The 15,635-nt window shown below is 37.5% G+C and overlaps 1 protein-coding gene across 5 annotated transcripts in view; it reads left to right on the forward strand.

The window, feature by feature from the left end:
• Positions 1-2,281: 2,281 nt before the first annotated feature.
• Positions 2,282-15,635, forward strand: part of STX17 (syntaxin 17) — a 74,701-nt gene continuing 61,347 nt past the window's right edge. For all 5 annotated transcript variants that reach the window (XR_015766884.1, XR_015766883.1, XR_015766882.1 and 2 more), the window contains exons 1-3: positions 2,282-2,301; positions 9,714-9,899; positions 14,760-14,825. Coding sequence is in view for 1 of the 5 variants with exons in the window: in XM_028108833.2 (XP_027964634.1) it covers positions 9,777-9,899; positions 14,760-14,825 (189 nt within the window). In the remaining 4 variants the exon portion in view is untranslated. The remainder of the gene's footprint in view (positions 2,302-9,713; positions 9,900-14,759; positions 14,826-15,635) is intronic.

Consider the following 15,635-nt stretch of genomic DNA (forward strand, 5'->3'; position numbering starts at 1 on the left):
ACATATTTAAAGTGTACAATTTGGGGGGCACCTGGGTGGCTTAGTTGTTAAGCGTCTGCCTTCAGCTCAGGTCCCCTGGGATCAAGGCCCACATCGGGCCCCTGCTCAGCGGGAAGCCTGCTTCTCCCTCTCCCGCTCTTCCTGCTTGTGTTCCCTCTCTCGCAGTCTCTCTCTCTCTGTCAAATAAATAAATAAAATCTTAAAAAAAAAATAAAGTGTACAATTTGGGGGGCGCCTGGGTGGCTCAGTTGTTTAAGAGTCTGGCTCTTGGTTTTGGCTCAGGTCTTGATCTCAGGGTTGTGGGATCAAGCCCCATGCTCCGCAGGGAATCTGCTTGAGATTCTCTCCCTCTGCTCCTCCCCTACTTGTGCGTGCTTTCTCTCTCTCTCTGTCTCAGATAAATAAGTCTTTAAAAAAAATGCATTAAAAAATAAAGTGTACAATTTGGTAAGTTTTGATATGTATAAACCCATGCAACTAGTACCCCAATAAAGATAATGAACATATCACCCTCAAAGTTTCCTCATGACCCTTTATAATTCTTCCCTCTACCCTCACCCCATTTAGCTATTACTCTTAATTCTTCAGAAAGGTCCTGTAATTCCTTATAAACAGAAACTTGATTCTCCTATTTTTGAATGTGGTCTTTTCTCCCACTACATTGTAAAATTGGCAATTTAGGAAAGCTATTTCTCTAGCTACCTTATTGAACTTCGCTTCAATTTTAATTCTTTCCTTTGGGTCTTCCAGGTAAGCAATCTTAATATGTGAAAATATTTTTTTCCCTTTTTCTTTCAAATATATGTATTTACTGTTTTATTTAGTTTGCCTTCCTGTTTCAGTTAGGACCTGGGGAAAATGTTGGCTGGTAGCAGCAGGCCTGCCCTGACAACCTCAGAGCCCCCAGGCATGAAAACAAAGAGTTCCACACACACTGTATGTTTAAATATTTAGAGATTATAAATCAAGCGAACAAACTGTTAGATTAAAAAGCTTTACCCTGCTAACTTGACACACCTAAATGATAGCAAACATACAGATAATAGCCGAGAAGGCTAGGTTCAAATTTAGAGTCCTTGAGATGTGTCTCCTGACTATAGTTGAGGCAGGTTTTCAGAACTTATTTTGAATGACCTTCATTTCAAAAAGATCTTGCTTAACTGACCTTTGCATGAAAAACATTTTCCCATGGCATGGCTTAATACTTTCATATTTCTTCTTAAAATTAAAAATTTACAAGCCTTTCATTCCTAGAGTAAAACAAACATCAGCATTCATTACACCCACAAAGAATCTCCAAATTGCTTAGGTATTTTTGCTTTACTTTAGAAATTGCTTTTCAAGACTTTCTCACAGGCCCCTAATCTTCTTTAGTCTACAATTTCTACCTCTACTCCAACTCCACTGGAGACCTTAAGACCTGAATTTCCTGAGCTGTGGCTTGAACATTCTTTTGATTTCTGAGGATAATACTGTCAGGAGATACATTCTAAACAAGTCATCTGAACATTCACAAGCACATAAGAAAGGGTGGGTCTGGAAGTCAGGCCATGTGACCCGGACCGGGCTTCAAAGCCAGCCATCTGCTTGGTCATTGGCAGCCGCTGGTCACTGGAAGAGCTTGAGAAGGAAATTAGGAAACCCTGTGGAGTTCCAGCTCTGTTACTAACTGGCTGAACTGGAGTGAGTCACTTAAAACTCTTTGTTTAACCTCAGCGTCGTTATCAATAAAATTGGGATAAGGACAGTGGCATGAAGGATTCCCCCAGCTTTGGCGGGGCGGGAAATCATAACTTGTCTGAGTTTCAATTTCTGCGCCTGTTACGGTCGTTAAGACTTGTGTCCTGTTCACCTCATTGGGTTTTGGGGGACGAATGGGAGAAGGCACAACCTTTCGGAGCTTCAGTTTCTACATATGTAAAAAGCTTAGAACACATGGCCAGCCCGCCAATAAAATTCCTGTTAAAACAGGAAAATGGACAGAAAAACTTTGCAAAATGTAGAAAGCTATGCATGTGTGAATTAAGTCGTACTGAAAACACAACACAAAAACCTAGAAGGTGATTGTGGGTCTCTCTCCTCCTGGCTCCAGTGTTGCAACCTTACAACACAAACTAAGACCAATTTCTTACCTCGTTCCCCCGGCGGGAAGCCGTCACAGCGTGGGTGCCACGTCCCGTAGGGCCCAAAAGGGCCGGGAGGGGGCGTGATCCAGCCCGGCCAGCCCCTCACGACGCCCCGCCCCGTCGCGCCCGCGCCTGCGCCATGCACAGCAAGCGGCCTCGAGCGCCCCGGCGGGAGGTAAGGGGTTTGCGGGAGGCGGCCTCGGGGGCGTCAGGCCCTGACGGGCTTTGTGGCATGGGCGCTGAGTCCGCGCGCGGGAGAGGCTCCCGGTGGGAAGCCTGGCATCGGGTCCGGAATGCGAGCGCTTTGAGGGCTCCTCCCGGCTCCAAGAAGTGGCGGTTTCGTTTTTGGAAGCCCTTGTCGAAGCGGGTGTTGGGAGGCCGCCGACAGGGCGAGCGCGGCGGCCTCCTGGGGTCGCGGGGTGGGAAAGTTTCCTGCCCCTGCCCTGCCCGTGACGCACTGTGGGCCCTAGGTCGTCAGGGTCGCCCGGCCCGAGACCGCCCGTGCATCCGTTCTCTGGTGGGGGCGTCTGGTGCTTGTGGCCCAGGGGCGCCGTGGGCCAGGGGCGCCGTGGGCGACACTGCGAGGGGTGACGCGAGCCTCGGGGGCAGTGAGGGGAGGACCGGGAGCCAGAGGTCGGAGCCTCCCGTCAGCCAGACCGGGAGGTGGTCTCCCGCATCTGACTCCCGCCTCGATAAATTCAGAATCAGAGGGCTTAGAGAAGAGACCATATGCGAGGATCAAGGGCCGGGACTTTTCTTTCCAAAGTCAGTGCCCCGTCCCCTAGTCAGAAGCACGGGGAGACGTGCCTGAGGACATTCGGGGCCACCACTGGGAGGATGTGGGATCTCTAGGCTGATGGACGGTGTTCATCGCTTTTGGGAGGAGGGCGGAAGGTTGCTGGCAGTTTGGACTTTTTCTGGGAAATGGGGCTTTTCACTTCCAAATAATCTATGTAGTGAACCCCCCGGTACTTTTTCCTCACGGGAAACAGGAGTATTAATGGTACTCAGCTGATAGTTGTAAGCACTAAAGAGTACTTTGTAGAGCACCTGGCACCCCGGCGTCCGCAAGTGTTAGTGCAATTCTTCAAAATGTTTGAGCTGTCTTCTGTGAAACATCAGTTCAGACGTTTTTAGAAAGCCTTTTTATTTTGAAATAATTTTACAAGTACAGAGAAGTTGCAAAAGTAAGAGAGTTCTCTACAGTTTCCTTTAATGTTAATGCCTTAGAGAACTATATAGTACAATTATCAAAAATGAGAAAGTATCATTGGTACAATTCGATTAACCAAACTACCACCTTTTTTCAGATTTCATAATTTTTTATACTAATGTCCTTTTCTTCTGTTCCAGGATCCAATATAAGATCCCACATTGCATTTAATTGGCATGGCTCCTTAGTCTTGTCTTGTCTTTCCTCATCTTGACACTTGTGAAGAATCCTGGTCAATTATTTTGTAGAGTGTCCTTCATTCAGTTAGGTTTTATCTGATGTTTTCTTAAGATTAGATTAAGGTTACGCATTTTTGTTGATACCACAGAAGTGGAGGTACCCTTCTCAGTTCATCATATGAGGGGTTCATGTTATGACACACTGCTTTTGATACTACTGTTGATCACTTGGTTAAGGATGGTGTCTGCTAGGATTCTCTAAATTTACTACTTTTCCCTTGAAATGAATCAGATATCTTGGGAGAGTTTCTAAACTGTAAAAATATCTTGTTTCTGCTCAAACTTTCACTTGCTGATTTTACCATCCATTGGTGGATCTTGCCTTCAGTGATTATTACTTTGATGTTCCAATGGTGGTTTTCTGTTTCCCTCATTTCCTTTTATTAATTGGACTTCTTTAAGGAAGAGCTGCCCCTTCCTATTTATTTATTCAGTTATTTTTTTGTATCAGTATGGACTCATTTATTTTACTATTGGTCATTTTTGTTATTTATATTATCTCAGTGTTTTTGTTCCAGCCTTGTCCCTTGGGAATTTTTTCAGGTTGCTTCCTTTTGACAGGCTTCCATCACTTTTTGAGAACTTCCTTATTTTCTGGCACCATAAGATATTCCAGGCTTACCTTGTGTTTTCCCTGCCCCAGCCCTGGAATCAACCACTTCTCCAAGGGCCCATGGTTTCCTTTTCTGGAGAGTGGTACTTAAACACCAAGATCAGGGCACTAGGTGTGCTCATGTTTGTGGTTCCTGGCAGAAGACGGGAATATATATAAATATATATTTATATTTTTTAATAAATAGTTGTCCTTTACAAATAAATAAAACATTTTTAAAAATCTTTTTTTCTTAAAGATTTTATTTTTATTTATTAGAGAGAGCACAAAGCAGAGGGAGCAGCAGGTAGAGAGGGAGAAGCAGACTCCCCACTGAGCAGGGAGCCCGATGTGGGACTCTATCCCAGGACCCTGGAATCATGACCTGAGCCGAAGGCAGATGCTTACCGACTGAGCCACCCAGGCATCCCAATAAATAAAACATTTTATATTATATTTATTATATATTTATTTATGTACTTATAAAATATTAAATACTTTTATTTATATTCATTATGTTTATTTGAAAATATATTTCTTAGCTATGTACATATATATCCACATAGTCCATGGATACACACACACACACACCCATGCATACACAAAGATTTGTTTTTGTATTTATCTGTGTATATGTACTCATATATCTGTATATATTTAAAAAAAAATTCATTCTGAGAGTTCCATTTGTAAACCAACACCACAGGGTTCATTCTAGTCATGCCCCTTATTTGTTACTTCTTCCGTTGACAGAAATCTGGCTTTCATGTTCTACAAAATATTTTCTTATTTGCTCAATTCTCATATACACATAAAGGATTTTCGGGATTTCTAACCCATACTCCTATAAAAAACAAATTTGCTAATTAGAAAACAGTGTGTGTAGTTCTTTTTGTCTTTAGCCTTGTGGTATCCAGTTAAAATAGTGTTTTCCAGAGTTACCTATTTTAATTATTTTCTTCCCCTACTTTCAGTGTGGTTATGCTATTCATTCGTTTTTATTAGTTCGTGTTCCATTTTGTGTTCCTCCACATTTTGTTTTTGTTTTTTAGTCTTCAAAAATTCATTCTTTGTAATGTACAGTTCTGTTAGTTTTGACAAATGCATATAATTGTGTATCTACCACCACTGTCATGACACAGAACTGTTTTTTTTTAAAGATTTTATTTATTTTTCAACAGAGAGAGAGAGAGACAGTGAGAGAGGGAACACAAGCAGGGGGAGTGGGGGAGGGAGAAGCAGGCCTCCCACTGAGCAGGGAGCCCGATGTGGGACTCACTCCCAGGACCCTGGGATCATGACCTGAGCTGAAGGCAGATGCTTAACGACTGAGCCACCCAGGCGCCCAACACAGAACTATTCTATCACCCCAAATATTCCATTACGCTTAAAAAAAAAAAAATGTTACAAGGAAATCAACTCTACAGAAGTTTGGGAAATTAGGCATTTTTTTGTGTTTTGTCTTGTGTTTTTCATAGGCCTATTTGACACAGTTGTGATGTTAATGTAAATGTATTTTTTATTTTTGTCATAATCAGAAATATGTTCCAGGTTTTTGACTGAAAAATCAAGAAATGCTGAAATACAATTACTTGTTTTTCAATATATTTTAACACCACGTTTTGTATGTTGGATTACATACCTTCCTTTAACAACTTACAAACCTTATTTGAGCTATTTTATAATTGGAGCTACTGCTGGACAACTTTCTGTAACATCATGATTTATGCAATTATTTGAATGTTATGTTCTCATGTTAGTGTATGTAGGCATTTTATTATAATTTTATAAAAATGGAAATGGTGGAGAGAAGAAAAAAATACTGGCCAGGAGGAGACCAAGAGTTGGAAAAGTCTCTTGGGAGGTTCTTGGGGCAGAATGTCTTCCCTGGTAAATGATTCTTATGAGGCAGTAGGTTTTCCTTGGACACAAAAAGCTGAGGGACAGAATCATGCATAACTCTGACCTGGAAATACCACTTTTGGAACTGAAAAAATCTATCATCATAGCATAGGGGAACAGTGCAAACAAGTCAAATATCTAATAATTTTTTTTGTTACGTATACTATAAACTGATTAGTGGAGGAGAAGACAGAATCATTAGAGTTGTATATCAAATGATACATAAATTTTAGAGGCAGATGGGATATAAAAGGGCATCTAGACAGCACATCATTGCAAAGCCAAAAGTAGAGATTGGGAGATAATACTTAGATTATATGGATCTATTTACGAACACTGTATTTTCTTATTCAAATAATAAAGTTTTTGTTCAGAGGAGTGGCATGTTGCAAATGGTGTTTTCGGTATATTAATTGGTGGTAATCTGTGAGGAAAAATTGGAGATGGGAAAGAATCTAAAGGCGGCCAGTTAAGACACTTGTAAGGTGCTGTGCATATTGCATTGTTTGGAATGATGGGATTAGAAATGATGAAGGGATGTGTGAAGAAATATTTTAGTTCCATCAGCATCTACTGAGAACCAGGTATGGTTAAAAAAAAAAAAAAAAGGAATGGTGGTAGCTAAAAAGATAATCTTCCTATGGGATATAACTTGCATGGTAGAAAAAAATGCAAGCAATATGATAAACTGGGAACATTCTGAGACAAATAATAATTTATGAGTCTTTTATATATATATGTTAAATATAATAAGGAAAAGATACCCCTGTAGTAAAATAGATACATAGCACTAGCAGGCAGTTCATAAGAAGAATTGCAAATGGCTAATGAATCAATGCCACCAGTAATTTAAGGAATGCAAAATAAAACAATAATTAGACACCATTTTTGAAGGTCTAAGGAGGATGATAGTACCATGTATTAGTGGGAATATGGGTAATTGGATATTTTGATATGTTGCTAGTGGGTATGTAAACAGGCACAACCTTTTGGGACATTTGGTATCAAAGCCTTAAAAAAATGTGTGTGCCTATTTGATTTCTAATTACTTATTTTGAAGAAACAGATGGTAGTATGGATTTATGTGTAAGAAGGGTAATTACACTGTAGTGCAGTATATAATAGTGGAAAATTGTGCACAACCTAAATAGCCAACAATAGATGATTGATTAAATTATGGAGCATCTATGTAATGTAACACTATGCTGCTACAAAAGATGTAGAAAAATAGTAATTTACGTGGAAAGATTTGTATTATATTTGATCAGAGTATTCAAAATAAATCCTTTCATTCATTCATTCATTCATTCATTTATCCACCCAGTAATAGCATACTTTATTATATTCATAGCTCCTTGGCATTCATCTCCTTTGGGTTTATTTTATCGTTAAAGTGTGCCTTTTAGTTGTTCTTTTAATGAGGGGGCTTGCTTATAAACTGTTATGTCTGAAAATGATTATTTTGCCTTCACTTCTGAATAATAATTTACCTGGGTATATACCAACTCTCTCAGCACCTTGAGGATATTCCTGTCTTTTGATATCTTGCTTTGATGAAAAGTTTGCTGCTTTTGTTGCTTTAGTTTATCTTTATCTCTGGTTTGCTTTTTCTGAGATTTTTTTGTTTGCCCTTCACGTTCTGCAATTTCCCTACCATGTGTTGGTAAATCTTTTTTTTAATTTATGCCACTTGGGGCTTATGTGCATTTTCAATTTGAGGTCTTGCATCTTAATTCTCAGCATGTTCTCTTTGAATAATGCCTTTTCACCACTTTCTTTCTTCTTCCCTTATGGGACTCCTATTTGTTATTGAGCTTCTCATTTTATCTTTTATGTTTTCATCTCTTTATTCCTCTGTGTTCTGACTGATAATTTTCCAATCAATAATTCTCCCTTCTGCTACATAGTTTATTGTTTAGCCCATTTTTGAGGTTTTTATTTCTCAATTTGTACTTGGTTTTTCAGATTAGCCTACTACTATTTCATAGTATTACCTAATTTTTAAAAGGATTCTATTCCTTCCTTTATATCTTTTAATATTTTTAACTAATTATTAATTATTCTTTTTAGATTATTATCTTTAGTCCCTTAGCTATGAATTTTCCTGTTGTGTTGGGTCTGTGGACTCTCAGCAATGAACTTCTCTAGGTATCTCCAATTCCCATTCACTACTGTACCTGTTGAACTCTTATTTTTGGTGTGTGGAGATTTCCCTTTTTTGCTTTCAAGCTTAAACATAAAAACCAAGTTACTAAGTTGATGAGGTAGTCATATAACCAACACTTCAAGATTTTCAACTGTGAAAGAAAGAGAAACAACATTATTTAGATTTATAGTTCTTAATGCTTCTGCAGTGATGTCTTTTTTTTTAATATCATAAAAGCAATGGACTCTGTCCTCTGAAATAACTCAAAAATACATTCACAATTATTCATAAAGATTCAGGGACTCCATAAAGTGTATTTGCGAACGTCTGTCTGTATGGACCCTGGTTTAAGACCCCATAACCCATTGGGATTAACATAGTCAATTTTTTTTTTTTTTAATACGGGAGAGGTTGTGGGCTAATGAGATGGCATGAAAGCAAAGTTGCACAACGGTGATTTAACAGTGGAGCCCTTTATTGATGTAAAATCTAACGTGCACAAATTTATGAAGTAGATATAAGTAAATTTTCTCCAACTGAAGCAGGCATGGGGTCCTGGAGCCTGCTCACTTGCTGTCCTCTACCCTCACGTACCCTGGCCCCAAAAGCATACTCTTGGACATTTTGGAACACTGGTAGGAAACTCCTGGTGAATTAGAAAAAGCATTTGAGGGGCGCTTGGGTAGTTCAGTCGTTAAGTGTCTGCCTTCGACTCAGGTCATGATCCCAGGATCCTGGGATTGAGCCCTACATTGGGCTCCCTGCTCCGTGGGAAGCCTGCTTCTCCCTCTCCCACTCCCCCTGCTTGTGTTCCCTCTCTCACTGTGTCTCTCTCTGTCAAATAAATAAATAAAATCTTAAAAAAAAAAAAAGAAAAAGCATTTGATTGTACTCTCAGGAATCCTGGATTCTTATTCCAGCTCTGTCACTGGTTATTTGTATTGGTTGCAGACAACACTAATCACTCTCTAAGAAAGGGAAGAGACAGTTTAAAGGACATCAGTGAGAAGAGTTGCATATGATGTTATAATATATTTGAAGTATATAATTACATAAATTAGGTCAGAAATGGGAGTTTGATACAAGCAGAAATGTTAGGAAATTTTTTCTTTTGATTTTGCCATTTGACATCTTTTTAAAAAAGGTTAGTCATTGTCCAGGATACATTGGGAAATGAAAACTTGGACAGTAAACTCATAGTTTAAAAATAAAAAAAGGTATTTAAGTGTATATGTTCTTATTTGGAAAAGAACCTGGAAAGACATGAAAAGAGAGATGATTGATTCTATTTTATCCTCTTTTTTGTATTTTCTAAACATTTTAAAGTGCATATACATCTGTAGAAAGAAAAAGGTTTCAAAATAAAAGGTTTCTTAAGTCAAGTTCAGAATTAAGTTGAAATATATATTTAGAATAAATTATAAAATTACCTCATTGTTGGCTTTTAAAAATAATAGAAACTGATTAAAAACATTCTTAAATATTTCCCTTTTAGATTTTTCTATGTGAGTGGAGAAGACAGTTGCTGCAAGTAGAAGTCACACAATATTTTTTTAGGATGTCTGAAGATGAAGAAAAAGTGAAATTACGCCGTCTTGAACCAGCTATCCAGAAATTCATTAAGATAGTAATCCCAACAGACCTGGAGAGGCTAAGAAAGCACCAGATAAATATTGAGAAGGTGGGTTTTTTTCATTTCCTACCACAAGAAACAGTTGCGAATTCTGACTTATATTTGTGCATTTCAACTAAATTTAGAATATTAGATAAGAGGCTTTGGTAAAACATCCATCTCCTATTGATTTAGTAACATTCATTTTTTCATCTGGGTTTTTGTTTTACAAATATACCTCATATTATTCTTTTTTTTAGGGAGGGATATAAGAATAGAAACTATACCTTTTAAGTTGTACATATTGACATATTAGGCGGTTAATAATTAAAATGCAAATTGTTTGATAGTGCACCATAATGTGAAGGCAGTGAACTTGGCTAATGGGCCTGCCTTAATTTCCTTCACCCCATGGGAAGTTTTTTGAACTTTGGTGTCTATAAGTAACTCCTATCCTCTTCAGGTGCACATAGAGTCAAGAGGTAAATCATTGTGTGATATGAGGGAATTTCCCAAACTGACTTCTTCCCTTTGAGGAAAGCCCCAAATTGAGAAATACCACCTAGAGGTCAGTTTAGGAAATAAGTAGAGAGAAGAACTAGTCTCATGGATCATGGTAAAGGTTGCATAGAATCTGGACTGGCCAGCGTCTGGTGGCATAGCTGTGGCACTCATGGGAACGTCGGGTTTACTGAATACTGAGCATTGACTTGGCAGATTATATCATTTTATTTGCTGTAGGTCAGTAGGATTTGCTCCTTCAAAAAGACCTCCCCAGTATAAATTTCAAGCTGTGTGGCCGGCCCTCCATTAATTTTTTGCGGTGGGGGGGGGGTGGGGTGGAAGTGGTCATTAAGCCTTTCAGTATAAACAGTATTTGTCACCCTCACCTGAGTACCTTATACAACTAAGAGTGTCAGCTTTTTTCCGCCCCAAAGATACCATCTGTTTTCCTAGTATTTAAGTCTTTCCAAAAAGTATAGAAAATAAGTACCAGGAATATTAAGATGAAAATTTCAATGCAAGTATGAAGCTATCTGGAATTCAAGATTGCTATTTTGTCATCTCTTAAGTTTTTCTTTATTCGTAGACAATAAGTACTGTGACTTTTTAGGGTGGGAGAGTTGTCTGGTAAACTGGTTATTCTTGTCATGAGTAGAAACAAATTACAGGGCTCCATGCTTTGATTAATGAGGAGGGCTCGTTCTTTTAGCACTATAACAATATAGAAATCGAGTTGTTTACTTTGGTTGATCATATCTGGGTGGCCGGTTGGTAAGGTGTGTTTTAAAGTCCTGAGCTTATATCAAAGCCCTCAGTTACAAAGATGACTAGAATTTGGCAGTTGAATTGATTCTGAAAGCTAGACATAGGTGGACTATGGCCTATTAAGATAATTTCTTTCCTTTATTGCCCAATATTACCTTTGAGGTTTGGCATGTCTTAGATTTCCCATTTCTTGTACTTATTCTATATAAAGTGCCTGCAGTCATACCCTCAGATCCTAGCCACATGTACCACCCGTCAGTCATCAATGGAAAAGCCAGAACCCTGGGAACAAGGAAGGTGGGGATAGGAAAGGATTTATTATTGAGTTGGTTAGTTGTGCCAAACTTTATAAGAAAATTATTCCAGAGTTATATTGATCTTTCTCTGCCATAACATTTTTCCTTTAGCATTTTGTGAAATTTTTACTTAATGTGAAATTTTTAGACAATATCAGAATAATTACAATTTACAATATAGGTGATGTCTGAAGCTAAGCAAACTCATGCTGATCTGTGTTTTATTCTGTATTCTTGATCATTATACTGTCTCTAGGATTTCTAGTTTTACCATGAAAGTGACTTTTTAGGTAGAAACATTTAAAAACTGCCGTGTTCACTGTGGACAAAAGAGTTAAGAACTAGGTTTGGACTCCAGGTGTTTGACAGTGCCTCACTTTAAAAAAGGCATATTCTTCCTGGGGGAAGGGTGTAGAAAGATAAAATACTTATTATGTTAGCCATCAGTCATCCAATATGAATTTAAAAGAAGAAAGTCACACTGAAGGGAAATTGAAGGTAAGCCTTGGTGGAGTGATTCCCCAACATCCTTAAACAATGAGAGTAGTGTGCTGTGGACACCTGGGACTGTATTCCATAGGTCCTTCAGTATTACATTTTATTACACATGATAGATTAGAATGCAGTGCTGAAATTTGAAGTGTTAGCATTCAGCTTTCTTGGCTAACGTAAGATAGGCTTAAACATAGTTAACAGAAACAAGATCATATGCTTGGAACATGATTTTCTTTGTTTCATATTGTAAGGTTAGGAGAAAACTTACTGTGTAGCATGTACTGTGCTAGTATATGGTTAAAGTACAAGTGGCAGAAAACCCCGAAATAGTGTATTAAATCAGATAGACCTTTTTTGTTTTTGCTTTATTTTTAACTGCTCATAGTTAGAGAGACACTCCAGGCTGCAGTGGCAGCTCAGCAGTCAGTAAAGACCCAGGCTCTTTTTATCCTGCTCTCTGATCCTCAGCTTGTTTCTATCTTGCATGTAAAATAGCAGCTCCAGCCTCAGCTATTACATCCACATTCTAGCTAAGATGAAATAACGAGAATCATATTTTTGCTATGTTCTTTTTTTCTGTCACTTCTCTTTTTTCTCTTTTAAAGAGAATCTTCCTGTTCTTGTTTCATGGATGCAGTATCATAGCATCTCTCTGGTGGTTTTATTATTATTTTTTAAGTTTTTATCTGCTTCTTTGTTTTCCCTGAGTTTCTTTATTCTTTCTTCCCTTTTAAATTTATTTCTTGCTTTCTCTCCCCCCACCTCCCTCCTTTCTTCTTTGTGTCAGCCTGCAGTATTATGGGCATTGCTTGGCTAGTTGTTGATATTTAAGAGTGCTAATTGGAAAGTATTTGTGTGTGTAGCAGGAAGTAGGTGGAGTCTTGTTACCTGGAGGGGTGAGCAGGTGAAGGATCTGTTTTAATGGGGAACCACAAGATACTCTTCTGGAATGTGGTCTTCTGTGGTGATAGGGGCAGTGTAGTTGCTTGGGCCTGCAGAGAGCATTGGTAGACTACCTCTTCCTTCATAAACTTTCAACCAATCCTTCCGCCCCACCATACACATACATAGTTGGGTTTTAGAAAAGAGCAGAGATAAATGCTTGTGTTCAATCTTCAGGCTTAATGAGAAGGGAAGTCATTAATGACAAGAAATAAATGTATGTCAGCTTTTCCTAAGTGTTGGTGTTTGCTGTTTCTTTTGTTGTTAGCACTGAGAAGTTCATAAAAAATAAGGTTTCTGATCCTTAAGAAGTATACAGTCCAGTTAAGGAAATAAATTAAGTAATATTCAGAGAATAATAGTGACATATAATTGTGAAAATGAGTGGCATGGACTGTCCAGGTTAGGTATGAAGCACAAAGTATATGGTACAAAATCAAACCTAATCAGTCTCATTGAATTGTTTTATATATATATAAAACAAATTTTATGTATATATAAATATATATATAAAACACTCACTTTGATCACTTCATGTATAAGAACCTTATATAATAATATACTTCCAATTCCTCTTCCAAGGTCTTTATAGTATTAATGTCATACAGTTTGCTTCTGTGTATGTTATTACCCAATAATACATTGTTGTTATTTTTGTTTTAAACAGTTTTCTTTCAAAGAGATTTTTAAAATAAAAAAAAAAATTTTTTTTTTAAAGATTTTATTTATTTGAGAGAGAGAGGGAGAGTCGGGGCAGAGGGAGAGGGAGAAAGTCTTAAGCAGACTGTGCACTCAGTGTGGAGCCTGAGGTGGGGCTCGATCCCATGACCCTGAGATCATGACCTGAGCCAAAATCAAGAGTCCCCATGCTTAACCAACTGAGCCACCCAGGCGTCCCCCATAAAACGTTTTATATGTACCATTTTCAGTGCTCTTCATTCCTTTGTGTAGAGCCAGGTTTCTCTCTGGTATCATTTTTCCATCAGCCTGAAGGACTTCTTTTTTTTTTTTTTTTTAAGATGTATCTATTGAGAGAGAGAGAGAGAAGGAACTAGCGGGAGAGGGAGAGAGAGAGAAAATCTCAAGCAGACTCTGAGGAGCCCATCAGGGGACTCGATCTCATGACCTGAGGTCATGACCTGAGCTGAAATCAAGAGTTGGATGCTTAATTGACTGAGCCACCCAGGTGCCCTTACATGGGGCATTTTCATGTTTCTGTCCTTTCACAGTATTTCTACGTTGATTTTTTTTTTTCTTTCGATGTATACTATACCAGTGATACAGTTATCTCCTAACATTAATTATTTGGATTTTTTATTTCAACCAAGAATAGTTTGGTGTTGATGTTTATACAAGTATTGTGCCATAATGTTACCACATTTTGCTATGGTTCCTGTCAAATGAAGAATTTTCCCATTATCATGCTCATAAAGTTTCGTGGTTGAAACTCTGAAAGCTAAACATTGCCTTGGTAAAAACTGAAGCATGTATATTAAATGTTCATTTTCATTTTTGTGTACTTTCTAATCTGCAGTATTAATGTTACTTTTTCTCAAAGTCAGGTTTTATTTTTAATACATTGACAAACTTCTAAAATTCTTCATAAATAATATCTCATGAGCACTCTTAATCTTTTTATTTTTCATTCTTTTACATTCTCATTATTTTTTTCATCTCCAAAGAATTTGCAAGACAGAGTACACTGTCTTTTTTCAGCAAAATAAATTTATTTCCTTTACCATTTGCCAGAATGTTTTTGAAGATTTCCTACTTGTTTTGTCATTGGACAGTTAATTGCCACTATTAAGTCAATAACTTTAGCTGGTATGTTTAAGTTTGGTTAGGTGAGTGGGGATTTTTGTGGTAACTAGAAGTAGTAAGTTTAGTAATTAAAAAAAAAACTGTATCTTTCCTCTCTTTTGTATAGTACCAAAGATGCAGAATCTGGGATAAGTTGCATGAAGAACATATCAATGCAGGACGTACAGTTCAGGTAAGGCTATTACGTTGTTTCTAGTAAATCAATATGGAAAAGACAGTCTTAAGAAAATTTTGCTAAAATAACTACCCTTGTGGTTGGATCCTTTTATGCATATTTGTAACTATTTCTTTAAGGGTGCATTTTTAGCAGGATTTACTGAATCAAATGTCATACATATTTTTAAGATTCTGATTCATATTACCAAAATTTCCTCCAGAAACAATGTATCAACTTATACTCAAAATCATCGCATTTTCCAAAAACCTTACCACCATTAGTATTACCCATTTCTTAAAATTTTGCTGATTAGTAGTTAAAATACTGTTGCTTTGTTGTTTTAATCTGGAGTGTTTCTTTTTATTGCTTTGAATGGTAAAAGTTTTTTTCATATGTGCCTTGGATAGTAATATTTCTTTTGTAAATTTCCTGTTCAGGTCCCCTGCATATATTCTGTTGTCTTTTGCAAGAGTTTTGAATAATTTTAAGATATTGTTCTTCTGTCTATAATACTGTTACAGTAACATAATGTTGCAAATATTTTTTGCAACTATTGTTTTTTTAATAAATATTATTTTAAATTAATTTTTAAAAAATCATGTATTTACATAGTTAAAAGCCAAATAAAGTTAGAAGGCTTTACCCTTCTCCGTCTCCAAGTCCTACTTGGAAGAAACCACTTTTAATCATTTTGGCCATTTTCCCTGGTATTTAGCTCTTTATTCCTTAATATCATGTGTAGACTGGTATTAATCAGGTTCGGGCATTATCTCTTCTTGCCATAATAGGTGAGATCTAGCTTTTTATTCTGCTTTTGTACTTCCT

This window comes from Eumetopias jubatus, unplaced genomic scaffold, assembly GCF_037043125.1.
Source record: "Eumetopias jubatus isolate StellerSeaLion01/CBP00866 unplaced genomic scaffold, mEumJub1_p1.0 scaffold_15, whole genome shotgun sequence".
Taxonomy (NCBI): domain Eukaryota; kingdom Metazoa; phylum Chordata; class Mammalia; order Carnivora; family Otariidae; genus Eumetopias; species Eumetopias jubatus.